Genomic DNA, 19,301 nt, shown 5'->3' with positions numbered 1-19,301 from the left:
GGTATTCATTCTTATCTTTCCTTACTATGTGTCCGAAAAAGGATAGTTGTCGATCCACTATTAAGGGCATTAGTTTCCTTTGTTGGTATGTTTGTTTTAGCACTTCTTCGTTCGTTTTGTGTGCAGTATACGATATTCTCTGCATCCTTCTCAAGCACCACATTTCAAAAGCTTCAATGTTCTTTTGTGTTTCTGCATTTGTAGTCCAGCTTTCGCATCCGTATAACAAGATTGGCCACACGTAGCACTTCAAGACTCGGAATCTAATCCCGAACGACATCTGTTTGTTTTTCAAAATGTTTCCCAGGTCCATGAAGGCCTGTTTGGCTTGAGTTATTCTTGCTCGTATGTCTCGGTTACATCTTCCATCTGTTGTCACTATTGAACCTAGGTATTTAAAACTTTCTACGTTGGTAAGTTGCTCGCCGTGAATCGTTATATTGCAGGTGTTGTTGTTTTCGGGGTTTTTCTGTATTACCATGCATTCCGTTTTGGTGATATTCACTTCCATTCCCTTGGCTTCACCCGGACAATTTTTGCAAGTATTATTAATTTTTTTGTTACGGGCAGTAGTCATTTCATCAACCATAGGGAAATAATAATAGGCCAGTTTATTTTGCTCTTCTGGTTGATGAATTGAGTACTACCCGGAAGACTTTTGCAAGCATTATTAATTTTTTATTTTTTTGTTACGGGCAGTACTCATGTCATCAACCATAGTGAAAGAATAATAGGTCAGTTTATTTTGCTCTTCTCATTAATTCATTAATTTACCCTGAAAAGACAACTGGTTAATCCTGGCAAACATGGCGGGAAGTATACTGCCGTATTCTGGAAAAACACATATTTGAAATTTGGCCAGAAAACTCACCCTTCAAATATAGATCGATTTAAATGACTCTCAATATTGGCAAAAACTTCCAAACCCGAGACATCGGTGAAGTCACTTCATAGTCACCTGGAACAACTACAAAAGACGTCTAACTTCTACGTCATGGCACAAAATCTAAGAGCTAGAGCTCAGGTGGTCGCTGGTTCGGATAACCTAACCTAACACCTGATTACGGTGAGTGATTGAATGTGAGTAAAGAGCCTTTTCCAAGTATTCAACTCAGAGCGGGACTCGAACCAGACCTTCGGATCTGAAAGCGACTGGCATACCACAAGACCAAAAAGCCGTAAATGAAAAGATATTGCGAAAGAAGAAAATCATTGTTAAAGTGGAATAACCTATAAATGTATTTTATCACGGAATGAGACCTGCCTACTGAAAATGTTAAAATTCGTAATTTTTAGGAGAAAATACAACTTGTAGTCACTTTCGTCAACTTAAACAATCAACAATTTACCCTCAAAAGGATTGAATAACTCTTGAAAATCCTGATTATTGTGTTGACTGGCATCAACTTTCATTTTTCAATATGTTTCAATTACTTTGGGATTCGTATAAAACCTTAAAATTGGAGCCAAATGTAATTCTACGAAATTTTCGACACAGTTGTCAGGCTGGCGGTATAATGATGACGGATAGATTTTAAGATGTGGTGCGTTGGAATTTATTGATTTTTTTTTTTTTGGTGGGGCGGGGGGGGGGGGTGAATAACCAGATATCCACAGATTTAAAATAAATTAGGTCAAGGCGGAAAAGAATAGAAAAAAATAATAGGCTTAAACAGTCGTGACGTCACTTCCTTCGTAATGACGCATGATAACTTGGTAACTGGTTCTAAACTATCGGAACAATGGCCGTCACCTTTATGAAATGCTTCTCCGACAAACTTTTACAGCCTTCTATCTGCTCTTGTGCATTCGTGAACGTATTTAATTCACGTCTCTCAAAGCTGGGCATGCCAGATAGTGGAAGGAGGTGTCTGAATTAAACTCTACAAACAGTATTATTCTGTTTCACAATTATCGTCGAGACGGCACTTGAATGCCTGCAATAAAGTGGCGTCGACAACTGTTGCAGGCATGCGGTTCCATTTGTCGACTACCCGAACTGAGAAGAAGTTCTGCCTAAGGTTTAGAGAAAACCTTTCCTTGGAGAGTTTGAATCTATGTCCTCTGGTGGTGCTGGTGGAATCAAGATTGAGAAGGCTCATGTTTACAGAGTATAGATTATGCGTATATTTGAACACTTCAATAAGGTCTCTATCTCTCCTATACAGCATGCTCGGTATTCGTATCTTTTTCAGTCTTTCTGTGTATTCTAGATCTTTGAATTCAGAAATAACCCTAGTTACGCATCTTAGAACACTTTCTATGAGGTCTTTGTCTTTCTGCAGCCGTGGTGCCCATGCTACATTGCCAAATTCCAAGTGGGGACGTACAAATGCAGTGAACAATTGTCTCATGTTATCTGTATTTTTTAAAAAAGTGTATCCAGAGGAGAAAAACATTATAAATCTGATCATGTTTTGACTTTTATACATTCTGATCATATGGCATGTGAAAAAGTTTTAGCCAGCATGAAGAGTAAAAAGTACAGATTTTCTTTGTTTAGAACCAAGCTGCTCGTTGCTGGGCGGACGTGACATCAGACTATTGAATCCTATTAATAAGCTTAACGCTTAACTCTCTCCTTACCATCCATTTTTAGAACTTTTCCCCAAAATTAACACCCACCCAACACAAAAATATACTTTTCTTACTCAAATAAAAAAGTAACATGTGCAGTTTACACAGATTGTTGTAAGGCAAAATGATGTCTACAGCACAGTATTTACTATTTATAGCTTTAATTAAAGCATTTCTTTAAATTTTGTGATCTACAGGAGAAATCAAAATGAGAAAATTGTCGGTTGCATCGTAACGAATGTGACGATTTTCCTATGGTTAGTAAGGAGAGGGTTAAGTAGATCAGCGTCCAAAACAACAAGAAAAGTAAATCAACAGAGTCGGTGTTACTAATGAATAAGTGTATGAGAATAGGGTCAAGATAGAATTTTTGACAGTATGCGCTTGGCTAAGAAGTTCACAACAAGTATGACGGATGAACACAAAAAACTCTGTGTAACCATAAACTTTTGTAGTCTGGATAATACAGTTAAGTGAGAAGTAGGTACTCATAAACGTGGATGGCAAAAAATCAATAATAAGGATCTGAGTGACGTCGACTTTGTTCTATCTATAAAAAAATTGAAAACATCACGAATACATTTTGTCAAAAACTCTCAAACACGGAACTTACTAAAAATGACCCTTATATTGTCAAAAACTCTCAAGCACGGGGCTTACTAAAAATGACCCTTATATTATCAAAAACTCTCAAGCACGGGGCTTACTAAAGATGACCCCTATATTATTGTCAAAAACTGTCAAGCACGGGACTTACTAAAGATGATCTTTATATTATTGTCTAAAACTGTCAAACATGGGACTTACTAAAAATGACCCTCATATTGTCAAAAACTCTTATACCAGGAACCACCTTATTAAAGCCCCAGTTTTTGTTGTTTGTTTTGACAAGATGAGAGTTATTTTAAAAATCGATATTCGAAGGACATTTTAAAATGTGTATGTATGTATGTGTGTATGTATGTATGTGTGTGTGTGACAGAGAGAGAGAGAGAGAGAGAGAGAGAGAGAGAGAGAGAGAGTGTGTGTGTGTGTGTGTGTATGTTTTTCAGAGTATGGTGTTATTATCCCACGCATAGCCTACGTATTATAATGGTTTAATGGGTTTAATAATTTTGAATTCAATAATCATTCCTTGAATTTTCCAATTGAAAAGAAAACATACTCGTAAAATGTCTTTGCACCAAAATTGAATTAAATTTTCACTCGATTATGACATTTTTTTTCTGAATAGTGATAAATTAGATATCCTTGTACAACGGTGGAATTAGTGAACTTATTTGTTCTTGTGTGTGTGTGTGTGTGTGTGTGTGGGTGTGTGTGTGTGTGAGTATTTTTTATGCGCCTGGGTGTGTTTGGCGCATGCATATTTGTGTTTGTGTGTGCTTGTGTGTGTGTGTGTGTGTGTGTGATTGTGTGTTTTTTTACGTAGTGTTTTCTTGTGTTTTTGTATTTTGTGGAAATGTGTGTGTGTGTGTGTGTGTGTGTGTGTGTGTTTGTGCGGCTATGTGGTCTAATGGTATGACACTCGCTTTTGGATCGGAATCCTGAGTTCTAGCCTCGCTCAGCGCATAGTTGAGTCCTTGGAGAAGGCTCTTTACTCACATTATCTCACCGTACTCGGGTGTAAAAAGAGTACCTGGCCGAAAAAGCACTGTAATATCGCCTAAAAGGCGTTATGTCACGTCCTACATTTTAAATGTTGCTGTTGGTCAGGAACCCTTGTAACGTGCTTTGAGCACGTTTAGTGGATATTGCGCTGTATAAAAGCTCAATTTTTGTGTGTGTATGTGTGTGTGTGTGTTAGTTTAAGTGAATATTGACAGTGAGTAAACATCAAAGGAATGACGTCTTAGCTAAGTTTTAGTTTTAGTTTTAGTTGTAGCAAAAGCAATTTTCGGAAAATAATCACATCAGATAATACAATCTAACAAATTGTCGATTTTCCCATATAATCGTTTTCCGATAAAGATCAAACCTCCCTCATATCGAGGCTAGAACGATTACGTACTTTGATACTAGCGATGAGCACTGTCAGTTCTATTTTTGTTATTATTTTAGTCTACTAACTAGTAGAACCACTTGAAATCCAGAGATGCACATTCCTCCAACCAAATCCAGGCATCAGTAACATACTGTATAGTCAGTCACCTGGAACAACTACAAAAGACGTCTAACTTCTACGTCATGGCACAAGACCGAAGGGCTAGAGCTCAGGTGGTCGATGGTTCTGATGTTTTTTTGTGGGTTTTTTTTTTTTTTTTTTTTTTTTTGATTTTTGTTTGTTTGTTTTTTGTTTTGTTTTTTGTTATGTTTGTTTTGTTGTTGTTTTTAGGGGTTTTACGACGCTTGCAACACATTTAGGTCATATCAGCGCCGCCAGCTGGTAAGTAAGTAAGTAAACTGCTAGTAGAGAGCCCGCAATATTTTCGGGAAAATAAAAACTATTTCTTACACACGGGCATTCATCTGTTTTATTTATGATACTAGTATTGTATTGTGGAAATTAATATAGATCGAACGAGACGAATCTTTTGAGCCGATAACGATCAAAATCTCTCTCTCTCTCTCTCTCTCTCTCTCTCTCTCTCTCTCTCTCTCTCTCTTCTCTATATATAATATATATATATATATAATATATATATATATATATAAATATTTAGATAGATAGATAGATAGATAGATATAATAGATAGATAGATAGATAGATAGATAGATAGATAGATAGATAGATAGATAGATAGATAGATAGATAACTAATTATATATACATATATTATATGCATGTAATGACTTTTTACTGTGACAAAATAGCATAATGTTCTAAGGAATTCTCATTTAGCAAACATTCTACAAGACTGCCCGAGACCCATGAATACCAAAAACAAAAATAATGTCCTCAGTTGAAGACTCAGCGCTAGTGCTGTCACTTTCCGCTACCCCCCCCCCCCCCCCCCCCTCCTCTCTTCCCAACACTCTCTCTTACATACACTATGCTCTCTCTCTCTCTCTCTCTCTCTCTCTCTCTCTCTCTCTCTCTCTCTCTCTCTCTCTCTCTCTTATCGAAGTTGTACAAGTTGGGTACCTAACATCATCTTTTTAAAGGTGTATTCCCTTTAATTTTTATTATTATTTTGATCTTTGTTTACGCTCCACAATTTTCTAAATTTGCATTACTTATACTGGAACATTATAATAGGCTTCAACAGTCATGACGACACTTCCCTCAGAATGACGCATAGTAACTTAGTAACTGGCTCTAAACTATGAACAATGGCGGACACCCTTATGAAATATTTCTCCGACGAGTATAAAAGTGTATCCAGAGGAGAAAAACATTATAAATATGATCATGTTTTGACTTTTATGTATTCTGATCACATGACATATGGAAAGTTCTAGGAATAAAAAGTACAGATTTTCTTTGTTTAGAACCACGCTGCTCGCCGTTGCTGGGCGACGTGACAACAGACTATTGAATCGAATTCCGACCTAATCATCAAATTGCCCTAATACTTTTGAATAATGATCTATTAGCCGGGTCGTCTGTATGAAATAAAGAAGAAATACTATCTCTGCCGTATTCTGAAAAAAACACATATGTGACCCATCGTCTCTAAACGGTTTTATGTCGGGATGAACCAGATATCAAAACGTCAAATTAAAGCTAAACTGGTGAGAAATTTGAATTATTGCTATTTATCATTCTAAGATACTATATTCATTCTATTCAATAAAACATACAAACTCATTGAAAGTCGGATATTTCTGACAAATAATTCAATTTTCAGCGTCTTCATCATTCCGACATAATTCTGTTTTGTGGCGAGGGGTCACATATTTAAACATTTGACCAGAAAACTGGTCCTTCAAATAGTCATTTAAATCGATCGATATATTATGAAGGACGAGTTTTCTGGCCACATGTTTAAATATGTGTTTTTCCAGAGTACGGCATATCGTTACTTTACAAAGCCTTTATAGGAGACGAGAAGACATTGTGCCTGAATATACTCCGTGGAAATGATCTTTTTGTGTCATGAAACGTGACAGAAAGATCATAGTGCCTGAATATACTCCGTGGAAATGATCTTTTTGTGTCGTGAAACGTGACAGAAAGATTATATTATTTGTTCTTGGCCAAGTTGTTCATTTATTATCTACTCCCAACTTTAATTCATATCACGAGCTTGGCCCTCAAGAGATTACTTACTCAGTCTCTCACTCTCTCTCTCTCTCTCTCTCTCTCTCTCTCTCTCTCTCTCTCTCTCTATATATATATATATATATATATATATATATATATATATATATATATATATATATATATATATATCAAGGACAGCTATACTGAAAAGACATTCATATGGAATCTTCAGGCAACGCTAGTGGGGGCCAACAAAAATATAGAAAATTCAAACCAAAATAACAGCAAGGGCATTATATGGCGAGATCTACCATTTTAGAGAGAGATTGTGAATTCTGGGTCCAAAAAAATATTTAATGATTATTATTATCAGCAGTGAATAAGAGTAGCCAAGAAACGGAAAGGATGAGTAGTTAGATATTCTAAAAACTGACCTTATAGTGATTGATTCAGGATCATTTCTTTAGAAGCTTGATTAATGAATGTACATTTAGAGTAATGATGAGGATGAGGATGAACAATTCGATGAAGGGGAAAGGAGATGTACAATATCAACAAAGGGAGGTAATCTGTGGAGGATGATCCTAAGAAAAATATGAATACCAAAATATCTACTCAGGTATGCATTACATAGTAGTTGTAATTAGGATCTCTCGAATTTATTAATTTAAAAAAATTTTTGAACACTATTTCATCCCTATAAGGGACACTCGTCTGCCAGGTAGAATTTTCATTGGAACACCTGCAGACCAATGTCTTTCACAAATAACAAATTTTGTTGGATGTGGCTCAATATCATCACGAGGAGGGAGTTTGTTTAACCATGTTTACCGTTCTGGTTCCTCTTTAGGCAATCTGAACACACAACATTTGTTGGCTCCATTCCATATTCATAGAGTTAATTAATAAAGTAACATATCAGAACAATGAGACAGAACTATATATTCAGAATACAATCGTCGGATTTTTAATAAGGGGCGCGTCTTTTTCTTCTTTTTCTCAGCTAGCTGTTCACGATGTACAGCTGCAAATGTGTATGAACCTCTGGATCATTTTTTCTTAATAAAAATTTTTTTTTCACGAATTTTTAAAACAATAGGAAAGTATTTCGCTTATTACAGCTATATTAAAATCGATAACTGGTAAGGATTGGAAATAAAAAATGATTTATAGTGTCGAAATTATGATTTTCCGCTTATCCATTTTGAAAGAATTTGTTAAAATGGAATGTTTAGTTAATTGAAACTTATATGATGTTCGTACAGAATCCGAATATGAAGGAACGACAGACAAGTTTACATTTTATAACAGTAAATATACGTTATAGATGAACACAAATAAAAGTGAACATTATTTTGAGTTCATTTTTTTAGAAATAGCTTGGTATTTATGCCAAAGAGGATTACATAAAATTAATGGAGACCAGTCAAAAGTAGAAATTCATCAATTTATGATACAGTGTTTCCACAAAATGTGCATGTGTTCAACAACACCGTAACAACAATAACATGCGAAACTCATGGTTGATTGTGAAATTCCAATTCCATAGCTGTCCTCTTTAATGGCTGATCGATAGATACAAGTAGACTTCTTTTCGCAGCTTTACCAGAAAGGAACCGAAAGAGATTCCGTATCACATCGTATTGTTTAAGAGCTTATAGGTTTAAAAGAAAACTTTAAATGCTATGTGAAACGTTCATGCATAGATACAATTTTTCAAAGTTAAATATAAACATTCGATGTTAATTTGATAATTTTGAGTATTTAATCACTTGTTCAAATGGGTTAAAGATAGAGATTCATATCAGTCTTCGGTAATTGCGATGTAATATAAATAAAAAGCAATAAATTATAGGGTCAAAATGGGATGCAAACTACATATCTTGTTACTTTATAACAGTTAATGTGTCTTGCTTTTATTCGGAAAACAGTATGATGTGAACTCATAACCACTAGCCGGAACTACCGTGTCACAAGATTTTATTGAAAAACGATGAATTCATCTCTTACTTTGTGGTGCGAAACTGTTTACATATTTAGCAGTGTAAAATCTCTAATTTTATGACAGCAGTTTTAAAGTGGCTTTTTATTGGTCATGAAGAAGAAATCGTTTTTTGTGATATGGCACCACAATTAAATACGGGCCAAATTCTTTACTCGGTTAAGAGAAATTGATTTGGAGATTGACAATATGTTTTACAATTTTTGATAGAGGGACATCTGAGAAAAACTGTAAAAACATGCGCCATTCATAAGAAATCTGACTACTATTGTTCATTCCTTACGGTCAATGAGTAGCATCAGAATCAGATCCATAGTTCCCTTCCATAGTCATAGAATTGATTAATAGAGTTACATCTTAGATCAATGAGACAAAATCCATAATTCCTTTCCATAGTCACAGAGATAATAGTAATAGTAGAGTGATTGAGTGTAACTGTAACAGTAACTCAGTAACATCTCAAATTAAAGGAGGCAAAATTCAGAGTCATAGTTACTAGTCCCATACGATAGACAGTCATATCAGCAACACCAGATCCATGTAATGGGCATAACTATATATTCAGAGTCCAAGTTCCATCATATATGAATATGACATGGTGATATCAGACCCACTAACTAGATAGCAACTGTAGTAGAAATAGAAAGGACTGTTCAAGTTCAAGTTGTGAAGTTGACGTGACGAGCAAAGGGGCCCTCTAGACTTATACAATAAAGTCAATATTTATCAGTTAACCATATAGAAAAAAATATATATAAATATAAAGCCACAGGCCATAATTCATAATAAAATAAGAAACAGTAATCCGAATCAGGATGTCAGAGTCTGATCACCATTAGAGCAAGCACGACAATGGGTCCAACTATCGTCTGCAGGAACTACAGCCAGATGCTAATTCTAAACATGTCTTAAATAATTATTACGCAATTATTATTTGTACTTACCGCTTTTCAAAGATTCTGGTTCGATAAACTAGCCATAGTTATTAAAAGGTATTGAAGTCAGATTCGTACTTTCGATTTCAAAAAAGATAACAAACCCAGTCATTCAGTTTGTAAGAGGGCGTCTTAGAAAAACAGTTCATACTTGCCTGTAAAATTGTTGATAGTTCACTCCTTTTTGTATATTTTCATATCATTCAAGACATAAGAAATATTGTTTAAAACTTATGGTCGCCAATTTAACAAATTTATTATAAAGTACCGAAATTATATGGACGGAATCAATTATTGCACATTCAAGGAACTTGTAAAGGCAGAAAAGTGGTAGTTTTGCTTGAAACCGTTATCCAACCAATGGCCCCCACTAGCGGGGACTGAAAATCGAGGGCGAACCTCCTTTCTAAAGTCCTCCTTGATATATATATATATATATATATATTGGCCATATATATATAAATGTGTGTGTGTGTGTGTGTGTGTGTGTGTTATTTTTAAAGATGATAGGGTTGGGGTTAAGATTTTTATTCTTCCTTCTGGCTAGAACTTTTTCACATGTCATGTGATCAAAATGTATGAAACTCAAAACATGATCAAATTTATGTTTTTCTCCTCTGAATACACTTTTATGCTCGTCGGAGAAATATTTCATGAGGGCGTCCGCCATTGTTCCGATAGTTTAGAACCAGTTACTACGTTACTATGCATAATTACGAGGAACTGACGTCACGACTGTTGAGGCCTATTGATCGTGTCCTTGAATCAATTAATTTTAAAACGTGACCTTTTATACAGAGCAATATCCACTAAACGTGCTCAAAGCGCTTAACACACAGGGTACCTGGCCAACAACAACGGGTAACATAAAGAACGAGATATGACGCTTGTTGGGCGATATTACAATTTTTCCAAAAGAGACAACGCTGTAAACGTCCATATACTTATTTTAAACCTGATTACGGTGGCAGAATGTGAGTAAAGATCCTTTTCCAAGGATTCAACTATGCGCCGAGCGAAGCTCGAACCCAGGACATTCCAATCCGAAAACGAATGATATACCACAAGGCCACATAGTCCCACAATATTGAAATATTTAGTCGGGATCTGGGATGATTAATTACGATATTGAGACAATGATAGGAGTCTTGGGAGTGATTATTGCAATGATGCTGACAACTGTCTCACTTAAGGTCAGGGCTTTGAAATGACAGCGTACGTACAGCTTGGTGGTGTTAGAGTAGTAAGTATTGGAAATGGTGGTATTAGATAACAGTGGTGGTAATGGCTAAAGTGGTTGTGGTGATTATGTTCTTGATGAATGATACGGTAATGGTGATGATGATGATGATGATGGTGATGATGATGATGATGATGATGATGATGATGATGATGATGATGATGATGATGATGATGATGATGATGATGATGGTGATGATGATGTTTATGATGATGATGATGATGATGATGATGATGATGATGATGATGATGATGATGATGTAATGATGATAAAGAAGAAGAAAACACAGTTAATTGAGATTATGATAGGTATTTGAAAATGACCGATTGATCTTTCGCTAAAATTAACAGGATTGTTTTCATTCTTTTGCTACTCTCCGCCCAGAATAAAAGCAGCTGTGACTGGTATATCTTCTTCGTGGCATTGTTCGACCTGGTCTCGTGTGTCTTCCGTGTTACCGGGTACTTGCTAGAGTTTCTAGGCTTTTGGGTGCAACTGACCAATACATCGTATTGTATCTTCGTGGGCTGGGTATCACAGACCAGTGTTTGTGTCTCCATCTTCCTCTTCGGGCTCATCTCCATTGAACGGTAAGAAATGGTATTATAATGGTCTATAATGATTTATGCTTAATGTCCCGCCTTCTTCTTCTTCTGCTTCTTCTTCTTCTTCTTCTCCTTCTTCTTCTTCTTCTTCTTCTTCTTCTCTCTCTCTTCTCTCTCTCTCTCTCCTCCTCCTCCTCCTCCTCCTCCTCCTCCTCCTCTTCCTCCTCCCCATCCTCATCCTTATCATCATCATCATCATCATTATTATCATCATCTTCTTCCTTTCAGACCAAAACTTCAGCAAATTAAAGACAGTTAAAGCCTGTCCCGGGTCTGGTCTTCATATTGGCGTGGAGGAAAGGAAACCGTTTGAAGCTCTAGCTGTTGGGTGCTTTCTTAGTTATCGTGTCGAGTTTATTCCATTGCTGAGATGCGAATGGGGAAAAAAGTCACACACTTCACTCCATATATTGTTTTAATTTTGAACCATTCGATCACCAACTTCATTATAATTTTATTCTGGAACAAGACTAGCATGATGTCTAGGTTGCAATCGAAATACAATCATATATACCAACTTTTAACTCCATCCCAAATGTTCTAATTTATGAAATATCTAGCAAGCATAATACCATGTTAACACTATGATTTAGGTGAAAGTGCGGTTATGAGGTCTAGTGGTATGCATGACAATCGCCTTCTGACTAGAAGGTCCAGAGCTCTAGTCCCTGCTCTGAACGACGTATAGTTGAGTCCTTGGAAAGGGCTATTTGATCACCTTCCTTCACCGTCCTCATGTAAAATAATAATTACCTGATCGTTAACACCGTTGTCTGTGTTGAAAAATAAAATTAATGTAATATTGCATAACGATGATCATGTCTCGTCCTACATGTTAAATTTTGCTGTTTGCTTAATACTCCCTGTAAAAGCGCTTTGAGTATGTTTAGTGAATATTACTCTAAAGAGATACTCTAGTTTAAAATCCTCTAGTTAACAGTTTGACACGCATCGACAGATTTTAAAAAGGATAAATTTTACTCGTTTTATTTTTTTCATTTTCATCCACCAGTTACATCAAGATTTGCTGTGAGACCAAACTTGACATGACTGCCGAACGTTCCAAAAACATTTGCTTGGTCTTGACCGTCATCACGTTTATCATGGGTTTTCCAACAGTTTTTATGTATACAAATACTCCAAATGGTGTTTGCTCAGTGGCCGCAAGCGCTACAAAAAAGACCTGGGTCAAAGCATATTATTGGTAAGTAAACTATATTATTATTCGATAAAGGTCGTTTGATTTAAATGAAAATAGTAATAATAATAATAATAATAATAATAATAATAATAATAATAATAATAATAATAATAATAATAATAATAATAATCATCATCATCATCAAATCATCAATCATCACTATCTTTATCGTCACCATAGAAATACTCTTCATTATCATCATTGCCATTATTATTGTCATCATTATCATCATCATAATCATCATCATAAGCATCATCATCATCATCATCATCATCATCATCTTCATCATCATCATCATCATCATTATCATCAACATAAACATCGTGATCACTACCATGATTGTTCAAATTTGCCCTTATTCCAATTACTGTTTCATCCTCAGCATCATCATTGCTCTGTTCATTGCCCTCACTTTTGCTGTAATAATTTGCTACATGGCCATAATTTGGACGGTAAGATTACCTTGATGTAGATCATAGGTGACCCCCCGTCTCAAAACGGTATTATTTCGGAATGATTAAGATGCTGAAAATTGAATTTATTTCCAGAAATATCCGACTTGCAATGAGTTTGTATGTTTTATTAAATAGAATGAATATCGTATCTTAAAATGCTGAATAGCAATAATTCAAATTTTGACCATTTTAGCTTTTATTTGGCTTTTTGGTATCTAGTTCATCCCGACATAATACTGTTTTGGGACGATGGCTCACATATTGCTTTAAATATTTGCGCTATATAATTGTAGTAGTCCTTCAGACGATTAAACGCATGGAGTTCATGTTGGTTTCTATACCACTTCATTGGTCATCTTATTTCTTAAGAGGCATCTACTGTAACAGACAGACCTGAAATTAACCTCATGGTCAAATGTCAAGACTTAGCTAAGCACGAATGCAAACTAGATAATAATTAATAGAACATTTTTGTTGTACAAACAGTCTTTAGGTGGCTATTATTCTTGTAAAGAGGACGTGATTAAAATCTGAATTTTTCATTTAATCTGTATGACAATAAATATTATTTAACAGCGATACATGCAATCTATACAGTTTCAAGGATTTTCATCATCACAGTGTCGGTACAAATAAGTTATTCAGGGATATCGACATCCTGTAATTGTGGTTGTCTGCTTTTGTTGTATTGGATTTCCTTTGTCCCAATGGATTCCACCATAATATTCTCCTTTTGATGGTATGTTCTGTTAATCTTCATCTCAAATAATAAACCGCACGCTCAATAGCGAACGAAGGATAATGTTCAATCAGTCGTATGTCTAAAATAAATTCAATCGCTCAAGGTAAGAGAGAAAAGCCGCAACAAATTTATGAATGTTAAGTTCCCGTCTAGAGATTGGTTAAGATGAACATATGAAACAACGAATACCATGCAGTGCCAGACACAGCGAAAAAAAAAAGAAAACAAAGGATTTTCATAATTAGAGTGTCGGTACTAATAAGTCATTCGTTGATTGCGACATCCTGTAATTGGATTCAATAGTCTGATGTCACGTCCGCCCAGCAACGAGCAGCTTGGTTCTAAACAAAGAAAATCGGTACTTTTTATTCTTCATGCTGTCTATAACGTTTTTCACATGTCATATGATCAGAATGTATAGATAGTTCGAAGATGACGTCACTCAGGTCTTTGTTATTGTTTTTTGCCATCCGCGTTAATGAGTAATGCTCACTGAACTGCATTAACCTGACTATAAACGTTCATGGATACACACAATTTTGTGTGTTGGTCGGTTATACTTCCTGGATGGCAATGTTATGAGCTTCTTAGCCAAGCGCATACTATTTATAAAAGTCAAAATATGATCAGATTTATAATGTTTTTATCCTCTGGATGCACTTTTATGCTCGTCGGAGATGTATCTCATAAGGACGTCCGCCATTGTTCAGATAGTTTAGAACCAGTTACTAAGTTATATTGCGTCATTACGAGGGAAGTGACGTCAAGACTATTGAACCCTATTGTAGTTGTATTTAGGACTTCCTTTGTCGCAATGGATTTCGCCATAATATTCTCCTTTTCTCTTTCTCGAGAAAGACTCAAACTTTGGGAGCTATTTTTTTTTTGTATATTTTTTTTGCTTTGTCTGGCACTGTTTCATACACACTTTTCATATCTTTATCCTACATCGCAGTGCTTGATCCCTAATGTGTCGTTAGAGATTAATTGCATTGACCACACAATTTGAAATGATTGAATGTGCTTTTCATTGTTAAGTATAACATGATATTCAGTCTTTTTTTATAGTCAAAATGATGATTGGTCCCAACGGATATAAAGTGATTCTCTTAATCAGCAATAAAACAAAATTGAACATTTATATTCCGCAATATCCACCAGACGTGCTCAACCTCTAGCCAAAAGCAACAACACTTAACAAAACATAATGCCCGTTAGGGAATATTACAAATTATTTTTGGAGAAAGACAATGCAGGTTACGACCAGGTACTCATTTTACACCTGATCACGGTGATAGAATGTGAACAAAGAGCTGTCTTACCACAAGACCACAAGACCACATAGCCTGGGTTATTCCAGTCTTCCCTTAGAATAGACTCTCTCTCACTCACTCTATCCCATGACCGGTTGGTCGTCGGGGGGACTCTCGGGATGCAGACTTCACGATTCGACGCCACTCATCACGGTCTTGGGCCTTCCTCATTAGATTGTTCCACGTCAAATCCCACGAGACCTTTCAGTGGGCTTGGTAGACTTCGCAGCGCCCATTTCCTCTCCAAGTCGCTGTGACCCGAGCAAGGTGGCTGATGGGTACTCGGCCTTGCCAAAGGGCCTCCCATGACTTTGTCCGGGGCTGTTTATTGGATATTCGATGCTACCCCATTACAGGGCGTTCCCCTTTCCGCGACCTGGGGACCCGCTGGGTTGGAGTGTTGTCTTCTCCTGGTGCCTAGCAATCCTTGACTGCCAAGAATAGACACTAAAGACAAATTTTCCCTACGAGATGGTGTGCTTTTATTTTACATTCAAGAGTAATACGGAGATAAATATAATGTGTGTTCCCGATTGGGCGGGTCATCAATTTAAAAAAGAATTACGCCCTTTCGCAACGGCACCGTAAGAATTCGTCGCCTAGGCATTCCATGAAGGGATATAGATAAGTCATCAAACAGGATGTCTGAAGTCATCAGGAATCACCCATGTTGTCCAATGATCAAATTGGGGGTTAATAATCTTGCCCAAGGAAAAAAAACGAAAGTTCCTGAAGCGGGGTTCGAACCCGGGCCTTCCGGATCACAGCGCAATGGGCCACAATGCAAGAGTTAAAAGTATAAAGATAGTAAATAATTCCATATAATCATCTCGTAGGGCAAATTTGTCTTTAGTATCTATTCTAAGGGAAGACTGGAATAACCCAGGCGTCAGCCGCAGTGCAGGGCTGAACCTGATCTGAGGCGAAGCGACTTGCTAAAGGCCACACAGCGCAGCGGGTTTTCGAATTCGGTACCTTTCAAAGACCGTACCGCTGAGCCACGTTGCCAAATAGAAGGATATGAATTTGATCCGTTTCTTCTTCATTTCCCACCAGGTTCGTAAGAGACGTAAAACAGTTGGTGTTATGGCGGATCGCACTGTGGTGAGTTTGTTTGGTTGATATTTTTGAAATGGTGGATATAGTTTATGAATTATCCAGTTCTCAAACAATAAAAAGAAGAAATAGATAAATAAAACAAAAGACAAAAGTAAAGCTGGTATAACTAACATAAGATAGATAATTTCCAACGTTTTGAGTTTCCCCTTCATCTTGACAAATCATTATGCATGAAAACTGGAACGAATGTATGGTGTTTTAAAAAAAACAGCATCTAGTTGTTTAATATTTCGTGCATGTTATGAAAGAATAAGAGAGAGAGAGAGAGAGAGAGGGAGAGAGAGAGAGAGAGAGAGAGAGAGAGAGAGAGAGGGAGAGAGAGAGAGAGAGAGAGAGAGGGGGGGGGTATACCCAATAGATTTACAGTCAATTCGTCTCTGTTATTTATTAAAGTTTAACATTTCTTCATTTTTGTTTATATTTTTTTGAATGAAGGCATCGAGTGACATATTTATATTTTGATTACTTATTATATTTCACAAAGGAATTATAATATGGAAAGGAAATAAATCGAGTTGAGAATGTTTTTATTGATTGGTTTAAAACGTTTAGTAATCATAGTATGTCATTAGGGAATGAGGGACGAGAGACGCATGCGCACAACCAACATGACGTTCTCTCTCTAATAACTTTTCAGCCGGTGACGTCACAGACTATGGGTGACGTCCAATCAAGGGACGCTACTCTTCCGTTAATCTCATTCCCTATAGCTGACATGTAGTTGGATAACCGTTTATCAATCTATTTCTTCATTTCAAAAATATTTTTTTTCAGCCGATTTCCATGCAGAATTTCACTAGCCAGACCGTCCCCGGAAAAGGTTTATCAAGACAAAAATGCTCTGAGGCAGAAACAAGTCAAGAAACGACGTCCTCTGCTCATTTAAACGTCCCGCGGTTGAGTTCCAACGGGAACAGAACTCCACGACTTTCTGTACCAAAGCTTTTCATCGTTCCTGGGCCTCAGACTACAGTTATTGTACAAAACGTGAACACAAAAACGGAAACAGTCACGAATAAATCAGTGGATGCAACCAAAACGCAGAACAACCAATCAGAAGAGAATAAAAGCGATTTGAATCGCTCACTTCCAACACCGCCATTGGTAACAGCCGACTCACAATGCATCGCTTCGCAAAGTTTAAACCTGTTTTCACAGAATCAATACGCCAAAAGACAGCGGAGGGATTTCAAAATTACCGGACTGCTTTTTCTTGTGACAAGCATATTCATTGTCAGTTGGATTCCTCCCTACTATGCGACAGTCAAAGCGTTTTTCATCGGATATACATTCCCCATTTCGACATATGAACACATCACCTTGAAATTGGCTCCTACATCTTACATGATCAATAACTTTTCAAATCCAATCATCTACCTTGCGCTAAGCTCAACTTACAGACAAAAACTAAGATATCTTTGGACCAAATGTATGCGCCTCATTAAACGGCCTTGTTCATTCTGCAATCGTTGAGACTGTGCCGGGAAGTTGGTCTTATAAAATAATGTTGTGTCATGTAAATGTGTATCTCAATGAAGACACAATGGAAACAATAATAGTAATATTATCAATAATAGGACAGTCAAAATTTATGTTATAACCTATAGTGAAATTTATAATGAAGTGCTAATGACGCGCATAGGAGCATGACTTACAATAAGTATCCTCTCAGAGACGGCAAGTATAAAAGGCGGTTATATAGATATTGATACCAAATTCGTTTTGACCAGTTTACAATTTAATGAACAATTGACAATTTAAAACCAACATGACACCTTATATTTAGACAAATACAGGAAACTACAGACCATATTATGTATCTGAGTTGTCAAGAAAATGTGTCCGTAAGTCTTTCTTCCTTGTTTCTTAGAGTACTTCAGACACTCTACCTCTTATATGAAAGTTTGTATCCGATCTGATTTAATAGGGGCAATCAAAGACAACTCAAACCAAAGTCTAATGAGTGTCCTTACCTTAACCTTAATGCTAATTGAACTTTATGATCAAGCCGTCCAATGCATCTCACGGAATCTAATCATTTGTATCATTATGGAGAAAGCAGCATATTTTGTTTATTTATAGTTCACAAGCGACAACAAATCCCAAAAAGATTACGTAGTGCTGTGACAAAAAGGTCAGACTGAGTTGTTTTTTTTTTCTAATTGGTCAGAAAGCTCGTCCTTCAAAAGTCAATCGATCAAAATCTTCCAGAAAGTTAACGGTTTTTACTAAGATTAGGGGCAGGGTGGCTCATCGGTAACGAGTTCGATCACCGGCAGCTGCGCTGTGTGGCCTTGAGCAAGTCACCGAGCCCTAGTTCACTTTGCGGCGCTGCACTGCGGCTGACGCCTGGTTATTCCAATCTTCCCTTGGAATAGATCCTAAACATAAATTTCCCCTTGGGGATGAATAAAGGGAATTTTATTATTTATTATTTATTTATTTTTATTTATTTTCATCCCAACTATAGGAAAATCGTCACATTTGTTACGATTCAAAGAGCATTTTGATTAATCAGAAAAGTTTTGTACATCACAAAATTTTATGAAAAATCTTTGTTTTGTGAAGCTTGATATGCTGCAAAAATATGTATAAGTATGTACTTATTTCTCTTCAGTTTGAGTTGTTTTTTTTAATCAAGTTATCCTGAAAAGGGCTGTAAGGATAGAGTCAAATTGATCGACTTTTGACGGACCCAGTTTTTGTGGTCAATTCTTTAACTACGTGTTTTTATGAGTAGGGCAGTAACGGAATAATGACTATATAAATAACATTACTTAATTAGGTCATGATAAATTATTCTTCACACAGTTAACCTGTTAATTCCCGTACTCCGGAAAAATGAAAATGCTGCTTTTTGAAGCTCGAAGGGAAAATAATAATGATAAGTATTGAATTGTAAACTTCAATTTATTAGACGAAGACTCGTACTGTGGACGTTCCTTAATAATCAACAAAACAGGATT

General features: G+C 36.4%; 2 protein-coding genes across 2 annotated transcripts; one reads left to right on the top strand and one right to left on the bottom strand.

Annotated features, from left to right (window-relative positions):
* Positions 1 to 1,895: 1,895 nt before the first annotated feature.
* Positions 1,896 to 2,354, bottom strand: LOC144969168 (uncharacterized). The gene has a single exon (XM_078908275.1). The coding sequence runs from the start codon at positions 2,352 to 2,354 to the stop codon at positions 1,896 to 1,898; it is 459 nt and encodes a 152-aa protein (XP_078764401.1).
* Positions 2,355 to 10,796: 8,442 nt separating this feature from the next.
* On the top strand, positions 10,797 to 18,262 carry LOC144969167 (uncharacterized). The gene is made up of 6 exons (XM_078908274.1): positions 10,797 to 10,853; positions 11,285 to 11,490; positions 12,518 to 12,709; positions 13,089 to 13,158; positions 16,273 to 16,320; positions 17,110 to 18,262. The coding sequence occupies exons 1-6, from the start codon at positions 10,797 to 10,799 to the stop codon at positions 17,806 to 17,808; spliced, it is 1,272 nt and encodes a 423-aa protein (XP_078764400.1). The 3' UTR covers positions 17,809 to 18,262.
* The last annotated feature ends 1,039 nt before the right edge of the window (positions 18,263 to 19,301 follow it).

The sequence above is a fragment of the Berghia stephanieae genome, chromosome 3 (assembly GCF_034508935.2).
Source record: "Berghia stephanieae isolate SIO BIC M18660-M18661 chromosome 3, UCSD_Bste_1.3, whole genome shotgun sequence".
NCBI lineage: Eukaryota > Metazoa > Mollusca > Gastropoda > Nudibranchia > Aeolidiidae > Berghia > Berghia stephanieae.
The sequence above is the reverse complement of the archived record's forward strand: the minus strand, read 5'-3'. Positions and strand labels throughout refer to the sequence as shown.